The following is a 19,764-nucleotide window of genomic DNA, read 5'->3' on the forward strand; positions in this document are numbered from 1 at the left end:
CTTTGGCACAGAAAATTGTTATTTAAAGTACTACAAGCCACAGAAATAATTGTGGCAATCATAAATGTCACTCTGATGATAAAAGACAACCTTGTTAGGCTTGGGTCACTTACATAGAGAAGCTAGAGTCTGGAAAGCCATGCTAGTTCAGGGTATGTTTCTTGGGTTGTGAAACCCAAAGAAATTCAAATTGTACCTCTAAGTTTAATAATCACATTGACAACATGCACACCTGCTTCTCTATGATGACATTTGCAAGAAAGATTGACATACAATCCACAAACTAAATTTATCTTTCTCTTTTTTTAATGCCAGTCCAGAATTAGTTATTGCTGACAGCTCAAACAAGAAAATGTTTTTAGTAGTTAATGTGCTCCACTGGGTTTAATTTCAGCTACAGAAAATGCTTTCATAATTCTTTACTTTTATTTATTTATTTATTTATTTTTTTGAGACGGAGTCTCACTCTGTCGCCCAGGCAGGAGTGCAGTGGCAGGATCTTTGCTCACTGCAAGCTCCGCCTCCCGGGTTCACACCATTCTCCTGCCTCAGCCTCCCGAGTAGCTGGGACTACAGGCGCCCACCACCTCGCCCGGCTAATTTTTTTGTATTTTTAATAGAGTCTAGGTTTCACTGTGTTAGCCAGGATGGTCTCGATCTCCTGACCTCCCGATCTTCCTGCCTCGGCCTCCCAAAGTGCTGGAATTACAGGTGTAAGCCACCGCGCCCAGCCTATAACTCTTATGACACAGATATATTACTAAACAGCCAAAGCCCAAATCTATCAAAGAGTCACTTTCTGAGGTCAAGGGAAAAATGAAATTTTCATCATCATAAAAAGAAATACTTCAAGACAAAAACAAGTCACCTCTGATATGAAGTACAAGGTTCCCCGATGTCTGTACAGCCGTGCTGAAGGCTGCAGTTGGATAGCTTTAGTGAGGTCATTCACTGCTTCATTAATTCGTCCCAGAGGGGACAGAATCTAGAAATCCCAAACATGTAATCAGGAAAAATACCAATGACCAACCCTAAAATCCCAATGTTTTTGACTCTTCAATTCCACTTCACCCTACTCCACTCACAAAATTACTCTCAGCAGGCTGCAATCCTTGACCCCATATACTATGTGGTGGTGTTCAAAGTCAACCACCTGAGGTGCCACTAGTCTTTGTCCAGTCAAGCAGGAGGCTGATGAACTATGACTGCAGCAACTGCCTTGTCACTATTTCACATTCTGGGTTGTACCAGATGTTACTTTTCTTACAATGTGATTTTTTTTTTTCTTGACTTTACCTTTTAAATCAAAATTTGGCATATATACACAAAGATGTCAAAATTAACCTGAAAGATAACTTTGAACCATTAAAATAGACAAATTATTGGACACAGATTAGAGTCCTCCATGGACTTTAGCTCTGTCCTCTATGGTAAGAAAAGCTGAATGACAACTTCTAAGATTCCAGATGCTCTTTAAGCCCTTTTGTGTAACAACTTTTAACTCATGAGTCATGATCTGCAGAGTAGGAGGAAAAATATCTGCAAGCCTGTTTGGAAAAGCTCTTTTGAGCCAGCAATCAGTTGTATTCAGGCAACATGAAAATACAGAAGACAGTTCAGAATGCAAAAGTAAACCAAAAAGACATAAGAAAATCCAAAGTGGGTATCAGTGTTCATGCAATCAAGTCCCAGCACTTTATCCTGAATAAACGTCCTTAAATTAGGGTTTATTTTGTTGTTGTTTTAGAGACAGGGTCTCACTCTGTCACCCAAGCTGGAATGTAGTGGAACAATCACAGCTCACTGTAACCTCGGACTCCTGGACTCATGCAATCCTCCTACCTCAGCCTCTTGAGTAGTTTAGGCTACAGGGTCATGCCATCATGCCCTGCTAATTTATTTTTTAAAATTTGTTTGCAGAGGTAGGGGTCTCACTACATTGACCAGGCTCGTCTTAAACTCTTGGCCTTGAGCAATCCTCCTGTGTTGGCCTCCCAAAATTTTGGGATTACAGGCATAAACCACTACGCCCAGCCTATTCTATCCTTATTAGACAGGTTATTTCTACCAAATTTTATAATTTCCTACTCTAAAATCAGTGAGAGAGAGGATTCGGGCAGGCCTACCACCAGTAGTAAGCATGATAGTTCAGAAAGAGGAAAGAAATTGAATATAAGCCTGAGAATTCAAAAAGCACAGTGGGCTGGGGTTGTATTTTGGAAGGAAAATCATCCCTCCTGAGTTTATCAACCCCTAGGTACATAACTGAATTATCATATCCCAGCACAACAATCAATATGCATAATAATGAGTAACTTTAAAAAGTTAACTTATGTTCATCAAATATAGAATATTTCAGAAAGCATGAAAGTGAAAGATTTCTCATAAAATGACTTCTGACATATATAAATGGTATGTTATAATTTAGCTGGAAAATTCAGTATGTAGTAACATTATTGCCCAATAATGCCAGAAAAAGAGAATATTATTATACATAAGACAATTAAAAAGTATTTTTCTAATTACCAATGCCATTCTGATAAACAGTAGCTTTTTATTAGATATGCGAATTGTAAAGACCTGTTAAATAATTCTTACCTAAATATACTTAATTTAATTCATGATTTACCAGATTTTAACACAAACCAGAGTAATATAGGGGAAAAAGCATCAGTCCCCTCTCCCAGAAGCAGATGATCACCAAAGTTGTCACCAAATTAGCCACTAAACACCAACTAAATACCAGCAAGTCTCAAGCAGTGATAAACTATAGTCACTTAACCCTTAGGGTTACAATTCAAAATAGGTAAGATGTAAGAAATGAAATCTTTCATTGAGAAAGATTTTATTCAAGCCAAATCCCCAACAAAACAAAAATTCACTTTAAGAGACTGAACTGTAAGACACAATAATCTTGAGAACAAAAATATCATAAATACAGTTTTTAAATTCTTACACCCTTAGCACTTCCTTTACTAGTTTTCTCTCCCAAAAGAGAAAATAAAAAGTAATTTTTTCTTTAGTTCAACCATGAGATCATATCAGGTGATTAAAAGTTGTTTTATTCAGACCAAATACAGTAACACATATCAAGCCTAGATAGCTTATTATTTTCAGAAAGTAAAATAAACACATTTCACTTAAAAACATAAAACAGAATGCCTTTGTACAGACTCTCTTCCCTGCGCTGAACACTCTCCTCCATCTTGTCCCCACTACACCATGGGATTGCATCAGCTCTAGCCTCGCTTCCTCTGATGGCCTCAGCAAACACTCCTAACATTCCCCTTCTTCTCTTCTCAAAGAAGCACCTCCTGTGTCTACTTGAGCCAGTACTACGCGGCATCTTCACCACATGTTATCTGTCTCTATGTCAAGTTCCATTAAGATGTGGCTGTAATCATCCACTTGATCTATGTGTCCACGCAGCTAGGTCTATCTCATAAGAATTACAGGTAAGTGCTTACACACATACACATCAGCAGAATGAACACTTCCAAGGGCTGTGAATTCTAGTTTGACAAACAGTCATATCAAGTTTTGCTAGAGTAGGTCACATATACAGTAAATATGTGTTATGTTTTTCAATGAATATCTATAGAAGTAGTACACATCATAACCACATATTTTCATACTAAATATTACTCTTCTGTGTTAGTTCAGGAATATCACTCGGTCCATAGTTTTCTAGTAATTTCAACCATGCTTAAAGGCATTAAGTACCTACATAGAAAAACATAAGAGTTTTAAGGGAGCATTAAAATTTACAAGTAATAAAATGATAGGAAAAATATTGAGATTCAACTATTCCAATAACGACAGAGGGAAAAAGAAAACCACACTCACTTCTGCTCGCTGCTCAAATACCTCTGGACGATCTGGTTCCAAGGTAATTACTCGGCTCAGTTCGAACAGAGCAAGCTCAGCATTCTTAATGTCCTTGAAAAGGCATTAGCTTAGTATGAGACATACTGTTACTCAAAACCAGGCTGAAAAGATTTTCTGAGAAAACTAATAATTTAGTAACGATATAACCAATTGTTTAAAAATAAATATGAACTTCACTTCTGTGTAAGAGATGTGCCGTGTCAAATCAGTCATGATATTACAATTATTTAACTCACTCAAGTCTATCTACTTACTCACAACAATAACATGTTAGACCCGGCTACCTATCACAAGTTCCACAGATGGCAGGATATTATCTAAACTTAATCTACTTAAACATGGAATCAACAAATCTCAGTGGATGAGTATGTGGATACCAGCACGTGAAATGATGCTGACCAGTGGCAATGGGGGAACAGAAATGGGTCAAGATAGTATCTATCAAAAACATAAGCCTATAAATCTATATCTTAAGAAGTTTAGGTAAATTCTCTTTAACATTTGCATGTTACTTTTACATTAAAAATGCATGTGTAACTTTTTATTAAATATACACGCAAATTTAATCTCAAGATGTATAATTTTAAAAGATGTGAATTAGGAAGAGGCAGCTCTGAACTTTACTAGTGCAACTTCAACCTGGTCATTTATTGATGCTCTGAGTAAAATATCGTTTCCTCCCTAAGCACTTCCATCATTCCCAATTCTGAATTCATTCTCAGTCCTCTATGTCTCAGAAGTATACAGATACACAAAGTTTCTCCAGTGGGCCAGCACAAGGTTAGTACAATATTAATTGTAATATGTTATAAATTGTAATAAAATAAACATGTTAAACATTTAATATTTTTAATGTAAAAGTTGCAAAAGTTGTATTGCTCTCTCAAAGCACAATTTCACACAAATATTTTTAGTATACAATAAGACAATAGAAAAAGTTTGCATATAATGTCCTAGACTAAAAATTTGGAAAACTGAACTTACACCATTTCGTGATTTACTATATAATTTCAGGAGTCTTCATTTTTATACCGTAGTACCTTTGCTTGTGTAAAATATGATTATTATAGTCCTCCTCCAGCCTTCCTCAAAGAAATAAGGGGAATAATTTGATTACAGCTACAAATATATTATACCTATGTGCAAAAAGTATAAAATATAACAAATAAAAATAAATTTTACACACTTAAAAAAAACCTTTTGTTCTTTCATCAACCTTTAATAATTGTGAAAGGAACTCAAACTCTAAGTCCTAGTTCACTATTGATGCCCAGTCTCCACTTGGACCATTGAATATCTCTTAGGAATGCAAGCAGGTTCTCATGCTTTTCTTAGTCTATCCAGTTTATCAAAGTTTACTTCAGAAGATCTGGGTGGAAATCCCCAGTCCACCACTTACTAGCTGCCATTTTCTCATCTGTGAACTGGAACGATAGATACCACTCCACATGCCATCAAGGGTCAATGAACAGTAGCAGTTCTAGCAAAACCCTGGTCTGTGTCAGGTCATGTAGGCGCTATGGCAATCGTAACTATTACATACTCACATGTAGTCCCTTCTTTCCATAGGCTATCCCTCGGCCATAAATTGCACTAACCAGATCAGGCTCCTCCTAGTCAGACCAAAACAGAAACACGTCAAAAACCATAAACAAAACAAAACAAAAAATCAGTTTCTGCTTAAAGCACGTTAATGCCACAAGTGACAGCTCTACTTCGTTATGCTACCACCACTCATAAGTCAATATGCAGTCTCCAACCTGAAAAGTCTATACTCTTAAAGCTCATTTGAATGAAATGTGATAAAAGTTTCATGTTGGAAGAAATAATAAAGAAAGGAGAAGGGAACCAACATTACAGAGCAATATGCTGGTTTCTTTCACAGAGTCATCCTATTTAAAATGCAATCCTCTCAACAACTCTGGCAGCATCAGCAATCATGTCTTACAGAGAAGGCGGCGGCTCAGAGGGGTAAAGAGATGTGAGCAAAGGATTGGGTAATGCCTGTAACTAGTGTGTTTCCTTTCATATATCCATGAAATAACCTGAAGAGGAAAGAACCACTCAGTGCCAATACAATGACGAACTAGAAATGAGGCTGCGCTGAAATCTGTTGGAAATTAATCCAACCCTTCATACTAATGGGTCAAAATAAAAAACCAGACTCTTTTTGTAGCCTGCTCCCATGCTTTCTCTGGTTATTCTGCAATCCAGATTGCAGAATAGGTGGAAGAAACACCTATTAGGACCAAGGACAAAACATCTGTTGACCCTGGCCATTGAGTCCTTACATACAGGTTAGTTGGTGAGTGAATGAAATTGCCTCTCATCTACATTTAGCCTCTACAATTTTTACTTCTCTGAATGGTTTGCTATCCAGTTAAGAAAGAAGAATAAACAGCCACCTCTGGCTATAAGGTCCTGGGTGGAAGTATTGCACTGCTAAGGGATTTCATAGAACAGCACTGGATTCTCCAGAAAGAAACTTTGCAAAAACTTGATAGATTAATCTATTGTTCAGTTTCATATCTGAGCTAGGGTATCTGCCAGTATTGTAGAAAATGAACACATCCACTTCAATGATGAGTAAATGGGAAAAAATAAAGGAGAAGATAACACTCACTTAAATTTTCTTAAAAGCTACTCAAATAGAATGAGATGCATCTATATCCAGTGGTAAACTGGCATATCACTAGCCACAACCCAGACAGCAGATTGGACTACATGGTGGATGAAAAATTGCAAAATTTAAACTAAACAATTTTAGGTTTCTAGCTTCTCTTAGAACATTAAAAGATTCAACAAACATAGGCCCACATGTTGGCATTCTCACACAGCAATAAATACTTGACTAGAGCTAAGCACTGGCTGTCTCTTTAGATGAGAGGTACAAGTCCATCAGTTCACCACAGGGCCTACCCATCGCAGCCACACTGTGCCAACTCTCTTTGCTCATGTTACCTCCCTGGCCCCTACAAAGTTCTGGATTTATAGGTTATAGCTTATACGTAACTGGCATAGAGGTCGCCATGCTATTTGCTAAGTGGGGCGGGGAACAGTACATGTTATAGACCTATAGAAAGATGGTATTTACATTTCATAAATCATACTTATACATGATTGTATGAGCCATTATGTGCACAGAAAGAAACTCTCCAAAATGCTACCAGGAATTTCCTCTGGGGAGTGAGATTACTAGATATATTCCCATTGTACTTAATACATTGTTATATTCCTGTTAATTGTTTAAAACAGACATGCTCATTTATAATCAGAAAAAAATATGTTTTAAGTAATACATGTTTCACTGTAAAAATTTCAGAAAATGAAGAAAAGTACCAAGCAGAAAGTAAAGGAGCCCTATAAGCCTGCCCCCTAGAGATAAGCACTTTAAACGCTGAAATATTTTTCCTGGCTTAAAGGAAGGCAGAATAAGTTGTTTGGATGGAGAAAGGATACAGGTGTCAGGGGGAAAAGGGGAGCAGGAAAAAAGGGAACCTATTGAGGAATTAAAAGTAATACTGGCTTCATGCTTTTCTGTAGCAAAAAAGCCAGAAGACAGAACAGTCAATGGTTGAACAGAACTCTGGCCAGGCTGGTGTGGGAGTCAGTGAGCCCAGGGAGCTCATCCTCTAGAGCAGGGGTGTCCAATCTTTTAGCTTCCCTGGGCCACATTGGAAGAAGAATTGTCTTAGGTCACACATAAAATACTTTAACACTAATGATAGCTAATGAGCTAAAAAAAAAAAAAAAAAAAAAGATCTCATAATGTTTTAAGAAACTTTACAAAGCTGTGTTGAGCCACATTCAAAGCCATCCTGGGCTGCATCTGGCCCATGGGTTGGACAAGCTTGCTTAAGGTAACATTGATCTCCAGGAAGAACCAAACCTATGCTCAGATTTGTTATGGTTCAAAATATATTATCTGAGCTGCTTTCTCCTAACTGAGAAAAAACTTTACTCCAGATGACCAAGAGGTGAAACAGAAAAATATGTAAATAAGCAGTTATTCTACTAATACGACTGGCATCCCCGCACACCCAAGGCCGGGGCTGGTGCTCTGGTATCCTCCTGCTCTTCAGCTCACACACCCCTCACTAAATCCTGGCCATCTCACCTCCTGAACAGATCAGCATCCACCCGCCCACTCCATCAGCCACTACTCTATTCTAAGCCTTCTTCTCTCACCTAGGATATTGTGATCACCTTACCTGTTCTCATTTCTTCCCATCTATTCTCCAGATACACACCAAGAGTTATCTAACACTAAGGTCTCATCATATCACTTCCCTAATTGAAATTATTCAGTGACTCCCCAACACCTAATACTGTGACATTCAAACTTTTTCAACTCCAAATCACTGAAATACATTTTACATTACAACCCAGGACACACATACACATGTGCACGATATATACACACACGTATTAGAAAACAGTTTCACTAGGTTACACCTAGGACTTACTGTACACTATGGAATCTGATATTCTCTAGTCCAGCATATTTCACTTAAAAAAAAAAAAAGTGTTAATCTTAACTTGTCAATTAATTTCAGGACCCACTAAAGGGCAGCAACCCACAAAAAAAAAAAAAAAAAAAAAAAAAAAAAATTAACATCTAAATGGCTCTGCAGAAAATATTAATCATTTTCCTGCCTTACTGTTCAGTCTCATCTCCTTCCTCTTTTTTTTTTTCTTTTTTTTTCATAAAGACAGGGTCTCACTCTGTCACCTATGCTAGAGTGCCGTGGTGCAAGCCTAACTCACTACAGCCTCAAACTCCTGGGCTCAGGTGATGCTCCCACCTCAGGCTAGTTTAGAATTTTTTTGTAGAGATGGAGGTCTCACTTTGTTGCCCAGGCTGGTCTCAAACTCCTGGGCTCAAGCGATCCTCCTGCTTCAACCTCCCAACATGCTGGGGTTACAGGCATGAGCCACCACACCCAGCTTCATTTCATACCCCAGAAATCAGAACTATTTAATAATTCCCTACATACAAGATGCTTTCCCAAATGCAGTGCATTTGCAAATGCTATCCCCTCTGTCTGAAACACTCACCCATTGCCTTGGTCCCCGTGAAATTCCTTTCATCCCTTAAGTCTAAGCTCAAACACCACCTGTGGATTCCTTGCAGACTCCCCTAGAAAATAAATATGCTCCTTCTCCTTTATCCCACTGTACATTGTATGGATGTCAGCCACTCATTCCACGATTATTTACTAAGGGCCTACTGTTAGCTACCTCAGGTTCCATGCACTAGGAATACCACACAAAGCCATGCTATTCTTGCCACCTACTAGGAATAGCAAGCAAAAACCAACACAGAAGACAAGAGATTCACCTACCAGATCAAAGTCAGCTCTGTTAAGCCTGTTCTTCCCAAAGGGGAAGCAAGCAGGACAACATGGCTAATAATAGTGGGGTACAGTCAATGGAAAACAAGAGCCCGATCCAGGATAACAGGAAGGCAAAGCTCTATGACAGATATACCACAGTGATTAACGTATGGTGGGCCTCCAGCTCTTGCAGCTAGAACATTTTTGTAGCAATAAAAATTTTAAACTTAAAACAATAACAAAAAAGAAACAAACCAAAAAAAACCCAGTCATTCAAGTTTGCAACAACTGAAATATCCGAACACTGACAACTTCCTAAAGGTAGCCATCATCATCTTGACTGCAGGATTGGATGTGTGCCCCACAACAGAGCCCCTCGCATGGGCCTCCCCTCAAGTCACCCCATGGTCTCATCATTACTACAGCACTGAATTGATTACTGTGCTTATCTGTAAAGTATTTAGGTTTTCTGTATTCAATTTATGCTTTCTGTTTGTTTATTTATTTATTTATTTATTTATTTATTTTTGAGACGGAGTCTTACTCTGTGGCCCACTGCAGTGGCGCGATCTCGGCTCACTGCAAGCTCTGCCTTCCGGGTTCACACTATTCTCCCGCTTCAGCCTCCCAAGTAGCTGGGACTACAGGCACCCGCCACCACGCCCGGCTAGTTCTGTTTTGGTATTTTTAGTAGAAACGGGGTTTCACCGTGTTAGCCAGGATGGTCTTGATCTCCTGACCTCATGATCCGCCCACTTCATCCTCCCAAAGAGATGAGATTACAGGCCTGAGCCACCGCGCCCGGCCCAATTTATTCTTTCTTTTTAGAATTTTTTCCTAACAGTCAAGAAGGACATATACTTACTGTGGCTGTTATATCTACAGTCCAGTATCAAGCGTTCCTAAATTTAAGTAACAGATTTTATTACTTTTAAAAGTTGATACTTTATTTATTATTTTTTCTATCATTAGCTAAAAAGCCAAAAACTTTTCTTTATGGAATGCCATAGTAAATTTCTGGGTTTTTCCAAATAAAAACCAATGTTTATTTCTAAAAACAAATTAGGCTCTGAAGAGCAATTTTTCAAAATATTTTTATAATATTTATACTTTATAAAGTTTTCAGAAACTTTTTCAAAAGTTTCTTTAAAAAGTTTCTATACTCTTAAACTTAAAAAGAGTGAAATGAAAATGAATACTTCAATCTTCCAATTTTACTTTATGCAACTGCAAAATCATGGTATAACAGTTGCCTAAATGGTGTTGTGTCTACTTAGATGTCTCAATTCTCAAAAAAAAAGTCTAATATATTATTCTCATTTTATTACTTATATAGTGACTTTAAATTTTACAGTATTTACTGTATTTACCACTATAAGGCCGGCTTTTTATTAAAACTGGAAAGTCACTGGATCTAAAAACAAACAAGTCGAAACAGTCAGTAGATAAGCAATGTAAAGAGGATTAGATTTCACCTAAGTGATGAACACATGTATCTGCATAAAGGATGTTATTAAAAATTCTGTGCAGAGGAATGTTTTCAATTTTGTATGCTAATGTAAAATAAGAAATAATGTTCTTTTACAAGTTCAGTTCCACTGGAATCAGATCAAAATCAGATGAGCTCAAGATCACACAATGAAGCAAAGGCCAAATTGCCTCATAAAATTGTTGAAGCATTTATGTTATACCCATCCCTGCATGGGGACCAAAGCAACACAGAAATCAGGAAAAAGTTCTACTTTTCAACTCAAGAACACTATTATTGATGCATTGACACACGTGGAAGTGACTTCAGGGCATTGGCATAGAGGCAACACTAACTTATAAGCTTTAAAAATCAAGAGTTTCCAATGCAGACCGACATCTATTAAACCCTGTCATTGTGCTCAGTTAGAAACCTTGATACTTCTGTAAAGGAAAATCAAACCACAGGGAATACACATTCCAATAAACACTTTGAAACACCGAGGATTATGGAAATATTTCCCAGGTTTGTCACCTGCTGGTGAAACCAAGACAACAGGAAAGGTATAAGAGCTTTATATCAAAAAGTCATTCTGGAGTTAAAGTACCCTTTATATGTAGATTTGAAATTCATATTAAATGAGCTTATCAAAATAGCAATTCTAATAAAATCCAAGCCCCCGAGTCCCCATTTGTTGCCTGATTCTATAAACAGAATCATATTCCATGCTCTGCTGCTTCATACTGGAGTTCATGAGCTGTCTCATTTAAAAAAAAAAAAAATTTGCCAAGAGTTAATGAACTCAAAAAAAACAAAAAATCTGTACATGAATAGCTACCACTTTGTAGATCTGTTAAAAGACATTTACTGGCTTAAAAATACTGAATTTTTGCATATCTAGAAGGTCCTGCAAGGAACAGGTAAAAATGTATTAGCATATACAGAGAAAAATGGTTCTCAAGTGATATTTAGTTCAGGAACAACCTGAAGAATGAAAAGTAGTACAGCAACATCTGTATATACTTGAAGAAAAGCTTTATCACTATTCTGAAATATTGGATATGAAAAAGTATGATTGAGATAAAAATGTATTTCATACTGCAAGAAATTTTATCACTACGTTTGCCAACAAAAGAAAAAACAAACAAAACAAAAAAGAAAAGAGTAATTAGATTTAGAGAATAATCATATGTGTAATATATAATTTAAAGAGACTGATTTATGCAAATTATGATTCATGATGAAAAAAGGAGTTTCAGTCAATTGGAGAAGAAGCAAGAACTATTCTTTGGACATTTGCTACCACCTACTTTTATAGTGTCTTGATGACACTAGCTATCGAGAATTTGATGAAATCAACAGAAAACTCAAACAGAGACTGTGTGCATCACTTTCAAACATAAACTCGAATATAGAAAAGTTTTGTCCAGAAAAGTAGGATCAAGTTTCTTATTAAAATTTTTGAAAACAATGTTAGCATTTAACATCGAATCTTGGTATTTCCTTTCTTTTTTTCAGAGACAGGTTCTTGCTCTCTAGCTGGAGTGTAGAATCTTCGAATTTTCTATTTCTTATCAGTCATAAAATATAAAGAAAATGTGACAGATTTTCACAAAGCTTTATCTGGATGCCTCCAAATTATTCTTGCTTACCCATGTGCCATGCAAATATTATTTCCACATGTGCCATGATGTGGAAAGAGCTGGGAAGCACTGAGGTAAAGGGTAAGGGAAGAGAAATCACTGAGGAAAGCACCAGCAGGAAAGCCAAGGGCATTCTTGCTGCTATATAAAAATATGTTATACATGACCACCCAGTTCATTCTTCTGCATTTGAACTTTCCACTGCCTTCATCCCTGCCCCATCGATAGTCTGAAATGCCAGTAAAGCAGTCCAACCTTATAATCCACACACTCTCAAAGAGAGATTTCCCAGCTGAAAGCAACCCATTGTATCACAGATTGATGAAAATGCGGTATCACATTTCAATACATTATCTTCTTTGCACCAAGAGAAAAATGCTAATATACTTTCTGAACATAACTGCTAGAGAAATGTCTTACAACTATAAATGGACAAAACAAAGGCATATTATAGAGCCATTAAAAATAAGATTGTAGAAAAATACTGAAAAACATTTATAGCATAGAATTAAGTGAAAAAGTAATACAAAACAGTACATATATTCAGATTATAAAACAACTGCATACCTTGAAAAAGCATAAATAAAAAATTTAAACATGTTAAAGTGGCAGAATTCGAAAATTTTTTATTATTTAAAATATTTTCTTTAACAGTATTATATTGTCTTCAACCACAATGGTAATAACATTTTCAAAAAGTTGAATAAAATAATACATCTGCAAATTCCTATTTTCTGCTGGATTCTACACTCCAGCCTGGTTGCCTTAAATTAACTGATATTTGCTCCTATAAATGCATCAAAACCTCCCTTTCAAGCCAGGATCAAGTGTTAACTGTGTAAAAGTGTTTGCTTACCTTTTATAACATTGCCAATACTTAATAGAAATGTGATTTTTAAAACTATCTATAATCTACCCTTTGTACTTTAAATTCCACTGAAGAATAGTGTTCCACATGACCACCCAAATACACTGCTCCTTGGATCCAAAGACCTCAAAGTAATAACTAAAAATATCTCATCAATTGTTTGAGAATGAAGATGTTATCAATATAATTAACCTTACTTTTAAAGAGAAAACAAAAGCAGAGCTAACATTTCAAAGTGGATCATTTAAATTAAGTCTGCCTGCTAGACTGTAAGGTATTTGTTGGCCCTTGCTATGATTAACACAGATGAATATACCAGAACAGTACTTTGACTAGCCAAAATTTACTAAGCATTTACTATGTGCCAGGCACTAGGTACTAAGTACTTTAATAGGATATTTCATTTAAACCAAAAAAGAATTTTTTTGGAGGTAGTTATTATTATCTCCATTACTCAGGAGTTTAAATAACTTGGTAGCAGGAAGCACAGTGGATTAGAATTAAGGCATCTCTAGCTCTAAAATCCACGTCTTCTTCACTGTACTTTACTGGAAAGACACATCAACAATCAATAAATGGTTAGGCACCAACAGTGCATACAGTTAAATAATGATACAAGATATAAGGCCAATGATGTTGGGCAGCTACCAGCCTTCTCTGCAACTCTTACACATGTAGTGCTTGCATGTTTTATCTTAACTAGACTTTAGCACAGCCACCAATCAGTAAAGACCGAATACTTCATTAAGGAGTCTCATAATTATACTTTAAGGTGAGAAACATATGTATGAGTAGAAATTAAGTTAATCATGAAGATCAACTCCTGTGTGAAAATAAGTTGGAATTTCAAGAATTTCCAGTGTCCATATCTCATGGGAGATACTGTGGTAGAGAGGAAAGTGAACTGATGCTAATGTTTTTTTAAAGCTTGCATTTGAATCCCATCTCTGCAACTTGATGGTCGGGAGACTATGAGTAAATTGCTTGACCTGATTAGATTCCCTTTTTCTCATTTAAAATGAAGTTTTATTTAAAATCTTTCAAAGATTAAATGAAAGCATGTCACAAGGCCTGGCACCAAGAAAGTGCTCAGTCCATACCAATTTCTTTCGCTTTCTTGTATAATTTAAAAACACGTTGTATTACAGCACTTCAGCTGTGCATTAGTCCATATTTTTGGCATGACCATAAACTCGAAATTCCATAAATAAGAAGAAAAATTACCTGAAGCATTGTTGAAAAATGCCGTATTGCTTCATCATAGAGACCACTGCCAATCAAGACGTAAGCAATAGCTATGAAACAAAATACAAAAATATTAAAGGAAAGAATAAAGTAGCTCAAACTAGAATCAATAACTAACTTCTTTGGTAAATCTCCAAAAGCAGCTCCAAGCACTGGAAGCAGTTAAAGAAAACCTAGAAGTTAATAAGGTGTCACTGAATTCTTCCACTTTCACCACTCTGCACTTGCTAATCAGCCTTCCAATTCCATTTAGATTTAAATTGTTAAAGTCATCTATAAAATAACTGCCTACAAGAGATACTTATCTTTTTCTAAGCCCATCATTCATTTTCAGATCCCAAATAACCTTTGTGATGTCTCCTAGCTATCACAAAAGCTAGTAATAAGCCTAAATAATGTCCACATAACATGGCAATGTGATATTTACTGTGAATGTTATGAGAAATACCCAAACAGCATCACAAATTTCAATTCCTGAGAGTGCTGAATTTACTGCCAATTACCTAGTAAGAACAAAAACAGGGACTCAAATATATTAACATAATGCTTAACTGTGGATAATACAAACCACCATAATGCAATGACAGTCTTTTTCCTACTTCTTCCATTCAAAATATAGTGAAAACACTACTCAGAATATACACTAAAGATGAATCATTTTGTATCACATTGTTTAGGAGAGTGGTATTTTGAAATTAGAGCCAGGACAATCTCTGAAAACACAGCAATATTCTGACTAAATTCTGCCACCCATCCAAAAAACAATCTTTGAATATTCTAGATTACATTACCATCTATAAAATTTGCCCTGACTGCTTAACCCTTAGGCCCCCCAAAATCCTTGAAAAACATTTTATTCATCACTCAACATAACTATTTTGATAACATTTATTTGCAAAAAAGCTTTTCTGTAAAACTTTACTGCAATACCCTTTAGGACCAAATTAGTGTTCAAGAAGACGGGCAACGAAAACTTTTACTGTCATTAAGAGCTTATATTTCCTGACAGTTAAAAGTAGTAAAAACATTAAACAAAGCAGAAATAGATATGAAATGCAGAAAGAGTTTAAAATATATTCATAAATCAATAAAGTAAAAATAAAGTTCAAATTGAACACCATAATAATATAAGCACTTCTGGGGGCACTCTTCAAAATAAAAAGAGAGCCCTTTTGCCCTACTTTCTTTGGAAAGATAAATTAAGCCCAAATACATGTTCAGAATGCTGACAATGGATACCATTCAGTTAGCTAACCTCTGGGTAACCAGAGGATACCTTTAGTTTTGGCAGGGGTTGCAGGGGATGGGGGCAGTAATATTAGCAGTGAAAACAGCAGCAAGAATCACAGTGGTTACAGGCATTGCATTCTTAATATGTGACAGGCATAGTAATATCCTTTACCAGCATTAACTCATTTGCTCTTCCACTGCAATGAGGTAGGTACAATTATTAACCCCATTTTGCAGACAAGGAAATAAAGCAGAAAGTGGTTAAACAAGCTGTCCAAGGACCATAAGCAGAGAGTGAGAGGAAGGCAGCAAGCTGCCTGGCTCCGGAGCCTAACCTCCCAGGGAGCCTGGTACGCTGAGAAAATTCAAGGCAGTTCCCAAACCACTGTGCACTGGAGGGATGGCCAAGTGCTGAAATTCCTTAATGGTCAGATGAACATGGATAAAAACATAAACTTGTACTTCTTTGAATGCAGGAAGATGACGATTGCACAGAAAGCCAAGATCTGAGCTCGGATTCTGGCTCTGCCACTCACCAGCCGTGTGATCATGGGGACCTCAGTCACGTCTCATAACTGTCTGGGTCTTGCTTAATATGCCTGTAGAAAATTTTCTTAAAGATTCCTTTCAAATCTAAATTTTTATTTCCTATTTATTATCCTATAATCAGTAAATATCTGTTGAATGAACAAATCAATCAATGAGCCATAAAAATAAATATGATTTTCAGAGATAAATTTTGTACTTTAGGAACATATTTAAATGGCTGTCCACATCGAAGTGATTGAATTCCACTTCAAATCAAATGCAGTTTTCAGATCTCTCCACCTAAAACTCAACATTTTGTGAACAAAACCAGAAGTATCTATTAATAAAAGAATAATCGGCCGGGCGCAGTGGCTTACGCCTATAGTCCCAGCACTTTGGGAGGCCGAGGCAGGCAGATCACAAGGTCAAGAGATCGAGACCATCCTAGCTAACACAGTGAAACCCCGTCTCTACTAAAAATACAAAAAAATTAGCCGGGCTTGGTGGTGGGCGCCTGTAGTCCCAGCTACTCAGGAGGCTGAGCCAGGAGAATGGCATGAACCTGGAAGGCGGAGCTTGCAGTGAGCTGAGATTGGGCCACTGCACTCCAGCCTGGGTGACACAGCAAGACTGTCTCAAAAAAAAAAAAAAAAAAAAAAAGAATAATCATAATCCAAATCTTGTGCAAATACAAATAACTATTAGGATCTAAATTTTGCTGTAGGAATCTAAAGACATAAAGGAAAAGCTGGTATATAACTGGACTTCTCTCAGAAATCTCTACTCACCAGCAACCCCACATCTCCGAGCAATGTATATGTTCACAGATGCCATTTTTTCAAGACAAAATACTGGGTACAAAAGATCGTAGGCCAGCTCAGGAGCTATACTATCCCAGGGTCTACTAGGATTATTCTTGGAGAACAAAACAGACCTGGCAACTCATTATTTAATAAATAAATACTACTCTAAGTAGAATCCAAGGACTTCAGAAAAGACTAGATCTGATGTCTTAAAGGGCAGTCATCAAAGCCTCCTCAAAGAATATCACCACAAAGTAATCAGCATTTTCAAAATAGCACTCTGGGAGGCCAAGGCAGGAGATCCCTGGAGCCCAAGAGTTTGATACCAGCCTGGGCAACATGGGGGGTCCTGGTCTCCACAAAAAATAAAAAAAGATTAGCCAGGCACTGTGGCGTGTACCTGTAATCCTACTTATTCAGGAGCCTGAGGCAAGAAGATCATTCGAGCCCAGTTCAAAGTTGTAGTGAGCTATGATTGCACCACTGCACTCCAGCCTGGGCCACAGAGGAAGACCCTACACTAACAGGAAAGAAGCCAGTATAAGGAGCACTTAATCTTAATATCAAACATGTATGGCCATGGTAAGCATAAAATAATTATGCCTAAATTAGATAGAGAAGAATTCCTGCAGGTGCTTTGGGTGACTGGGCCCCATGCGAGAACATGTGCTTCAGTAGACTGCCCAGTTGCACTGCTCAGCCCTATATTCAATTTTGTCTCCACTTCTTCAAATGTAAACTCACTAGACAGTAAGGGAAACACACCCAGTGCATATCTGACACTGACAAAATCAGCCTGTTTTAAAACATGCAATGAACACACCAAACTATGTGACTCATGCAGATATGAATGAATTCAATTTTTCTACACCCACATTCTTAGACCCAAAAATAAATGACTAGCCAAATGAGTAAAATAACTTAAAGTTTAAGTTAAAATAACTTCAACATTGCTATTTCACTACACAGAAAAGTAGGTAGTCTGAGATTCTATTCTGCTTTCACTTCTTCATTGCTCACATCTGATGACAGCACACAAATAACCTTTTACTGAATCAGAACAGCTCATAAGAGCTCACTGCCATAATTATTAATTTCCATAGAAATGGAGAGCTGAAACAGATTATTCCATCCAAACCTTTTTTTTTTTTTTTGACATATAATAAATGGAATGTCACAAGGGCTGAATGCTCCATGCAAGATCAAACAGCTCAAATTGGCAAAGCCAGTCTCTCCACACCTTACCATCCTGTCTTCCTGCTATGCATCTAACCAAAAATTTGAGGCAAATATTACAGGAATATTACCAGATTCAAATCTTACCTAACTCTTCATTTGTGCTGTCATTATCAGTGGCAAATGGAAATCTCTTCTGTTCTGCAATAGACTTGGCCTGGCTCTGGGAAAAAAAAAAAAAAAAGAAACATACATTTTAGCTTATCACAAATGAAGGGAAACTTGTATTAAAATCTGTATTTTAAAAAATTATGGCTACATTTGATTTAAGTGGAAGCAAGAAAATGCCACTATTGTGGGAATGTTTTACACTTTATGGCTTTCAGTAAAACCTTGATGACGAGAGGGAAACTCTTATCAACTCCTTCCAGTTTTGCTAGGCAGCTGGGAGCTTCCACACATGGAACCCGGTAAAGCTTCAAGATGTGGCAGATTGAACAACGCGTAAGGGTGTTACTGATGGTATACAGCTGGGTGTGATCAGAATATGAGTCCTTCCTCTTTGTCAAGTGTTTATGGACAAGTTCACAGATGCAAAAGATTTTTCTCCTTAATAAATTGCTTAGATAGATGGGGCATGGTGGCTCACGCCTTTAATTCCAGCACTTTGGGAGATCAAGGCAGGAAGATCACTTGAGCTCCAGAATTTCGAGATCAGCCTGGGCAACACAGTGAGACTTCGTCTCTACTAAAGTTCAAAAAACATTAGCTGGGCATGGTGATGTACACCGATAGCCCCAGCTACTTTGTTGGGGCTGAGGCAGGAAGATGGCTTGAGCCTGGGAGGTCGAGCCTGCAGGGAGCCCTGCTTGTGCCACTGCACCCCAAATAATTGCTTAGATGGCTTGATTGTGGCAATCATTTCACTATATATATGTATATAAAATCGTATTATACACTGTAAATATATAATTTTTATTTGTCAATTACACCTCAGTGAAGCTGGGGAAAAAAGCAAGTAAATTGCTTAGAGCCAAGAAAAAGAGTCTGTAAATATTGCTTTATTTCATATTTGAGGAGAGTCTACCATTTGCCAAGCCTTTCTGCAAAAAGATACTGGGACGAGGACAGAAATAAAATTCCACAAATTGTTTGCTAAGCAACCTGAAGAGTACACTGAAGAATATATTTGATTTCAAGTTGTTTGTATTCATTAGAAAGTGGGCAGGAGAAGGATAGTACAAACAAATCAAATTCTTTTTTTCTGAAATGGAGTTTCACTCTTTTTGCCCAGGCTGAGTGCAATGGCACGATCTTGGCTCACCGCAACCTCTGCCTCCCAGGTTCAAATGATTCTCCTGCCTCAGCCTCCTGAGTATCTGGGATTACAGGCTTGCACCACCACCCCAGCTAATTTTGTATTTTTTTAGTAGAGATGGGGGTTTCTCCATGTTGGTCAGGCTGGTCTTGAACTCCCGACCTCAGGTGATCCACCCGCCTCAGCCTCCCAAAGTTCTGGGATTACAGGCATGAGACACCGTGCCTGGCCAAACAACAAATCAAATTCTTGATGAAAAAG

At 37.3% G+C, this 19,764-nt stretch overlaps 1 protein-coding gene across 9 annotated transcripts in view; it reads right to left on the reverse strand.

Annotated features, from left to right (window-relative positions):
• Window positions 1-19,764, reverse strand: part of TTC13 (tetratricopeptide repeat domain 13) — a 75,070-nt gene that overhangs the window by 35,086 nt on the left and 20,220 nt on the right. For 3 of the 9 annotated variants that reach the window (XM_031659252.1, XM_031659256.1, XM_021931318.2), the window contains exons 3-7: window positions 18,333-18,408; window positions 14,428-14,498; window positions 5,436-5,501; window positions 3,847-3,939; window positions 869-985 (exon numbers count right to left, since the gene is read on the reverse strand). In XM_031659252.1, the coding sequence (XP_031515112.1) occupies window positions 869-985; window positions 3,847-3,939; window positions 5,436-5,501; window positions 14,428-14,498; window positions 18,333-18,408 (423 nt within the window). The remainder of the gene's footprint in view (window positions 1-868; window positions 986-3,846; window positions 3,940-5,435; window positions 5,502-14,427; window positions 14,499-18,332; window positions 18,409-19,764) is intronic. The other 6 variants (XM_031659263.1, XM_031659257.1, XM_031659253.1 and 3 more) reach the window with 5 other exon arrangements.

The sequence above is a fragment of the Papio anubis genome, chromosome 1 (assembly GCF_008728515.1).
Source record: "Papio anubis isolate 15944 chromosome 1, Panubis1.0, whole genome shotgun sequence".
Classification (NCBI taxonomy): Eukaryota; Metazoa; Chordata; class Mammalia; order Primates; family Cercopithecidae; genus Papio; species Papio anubis.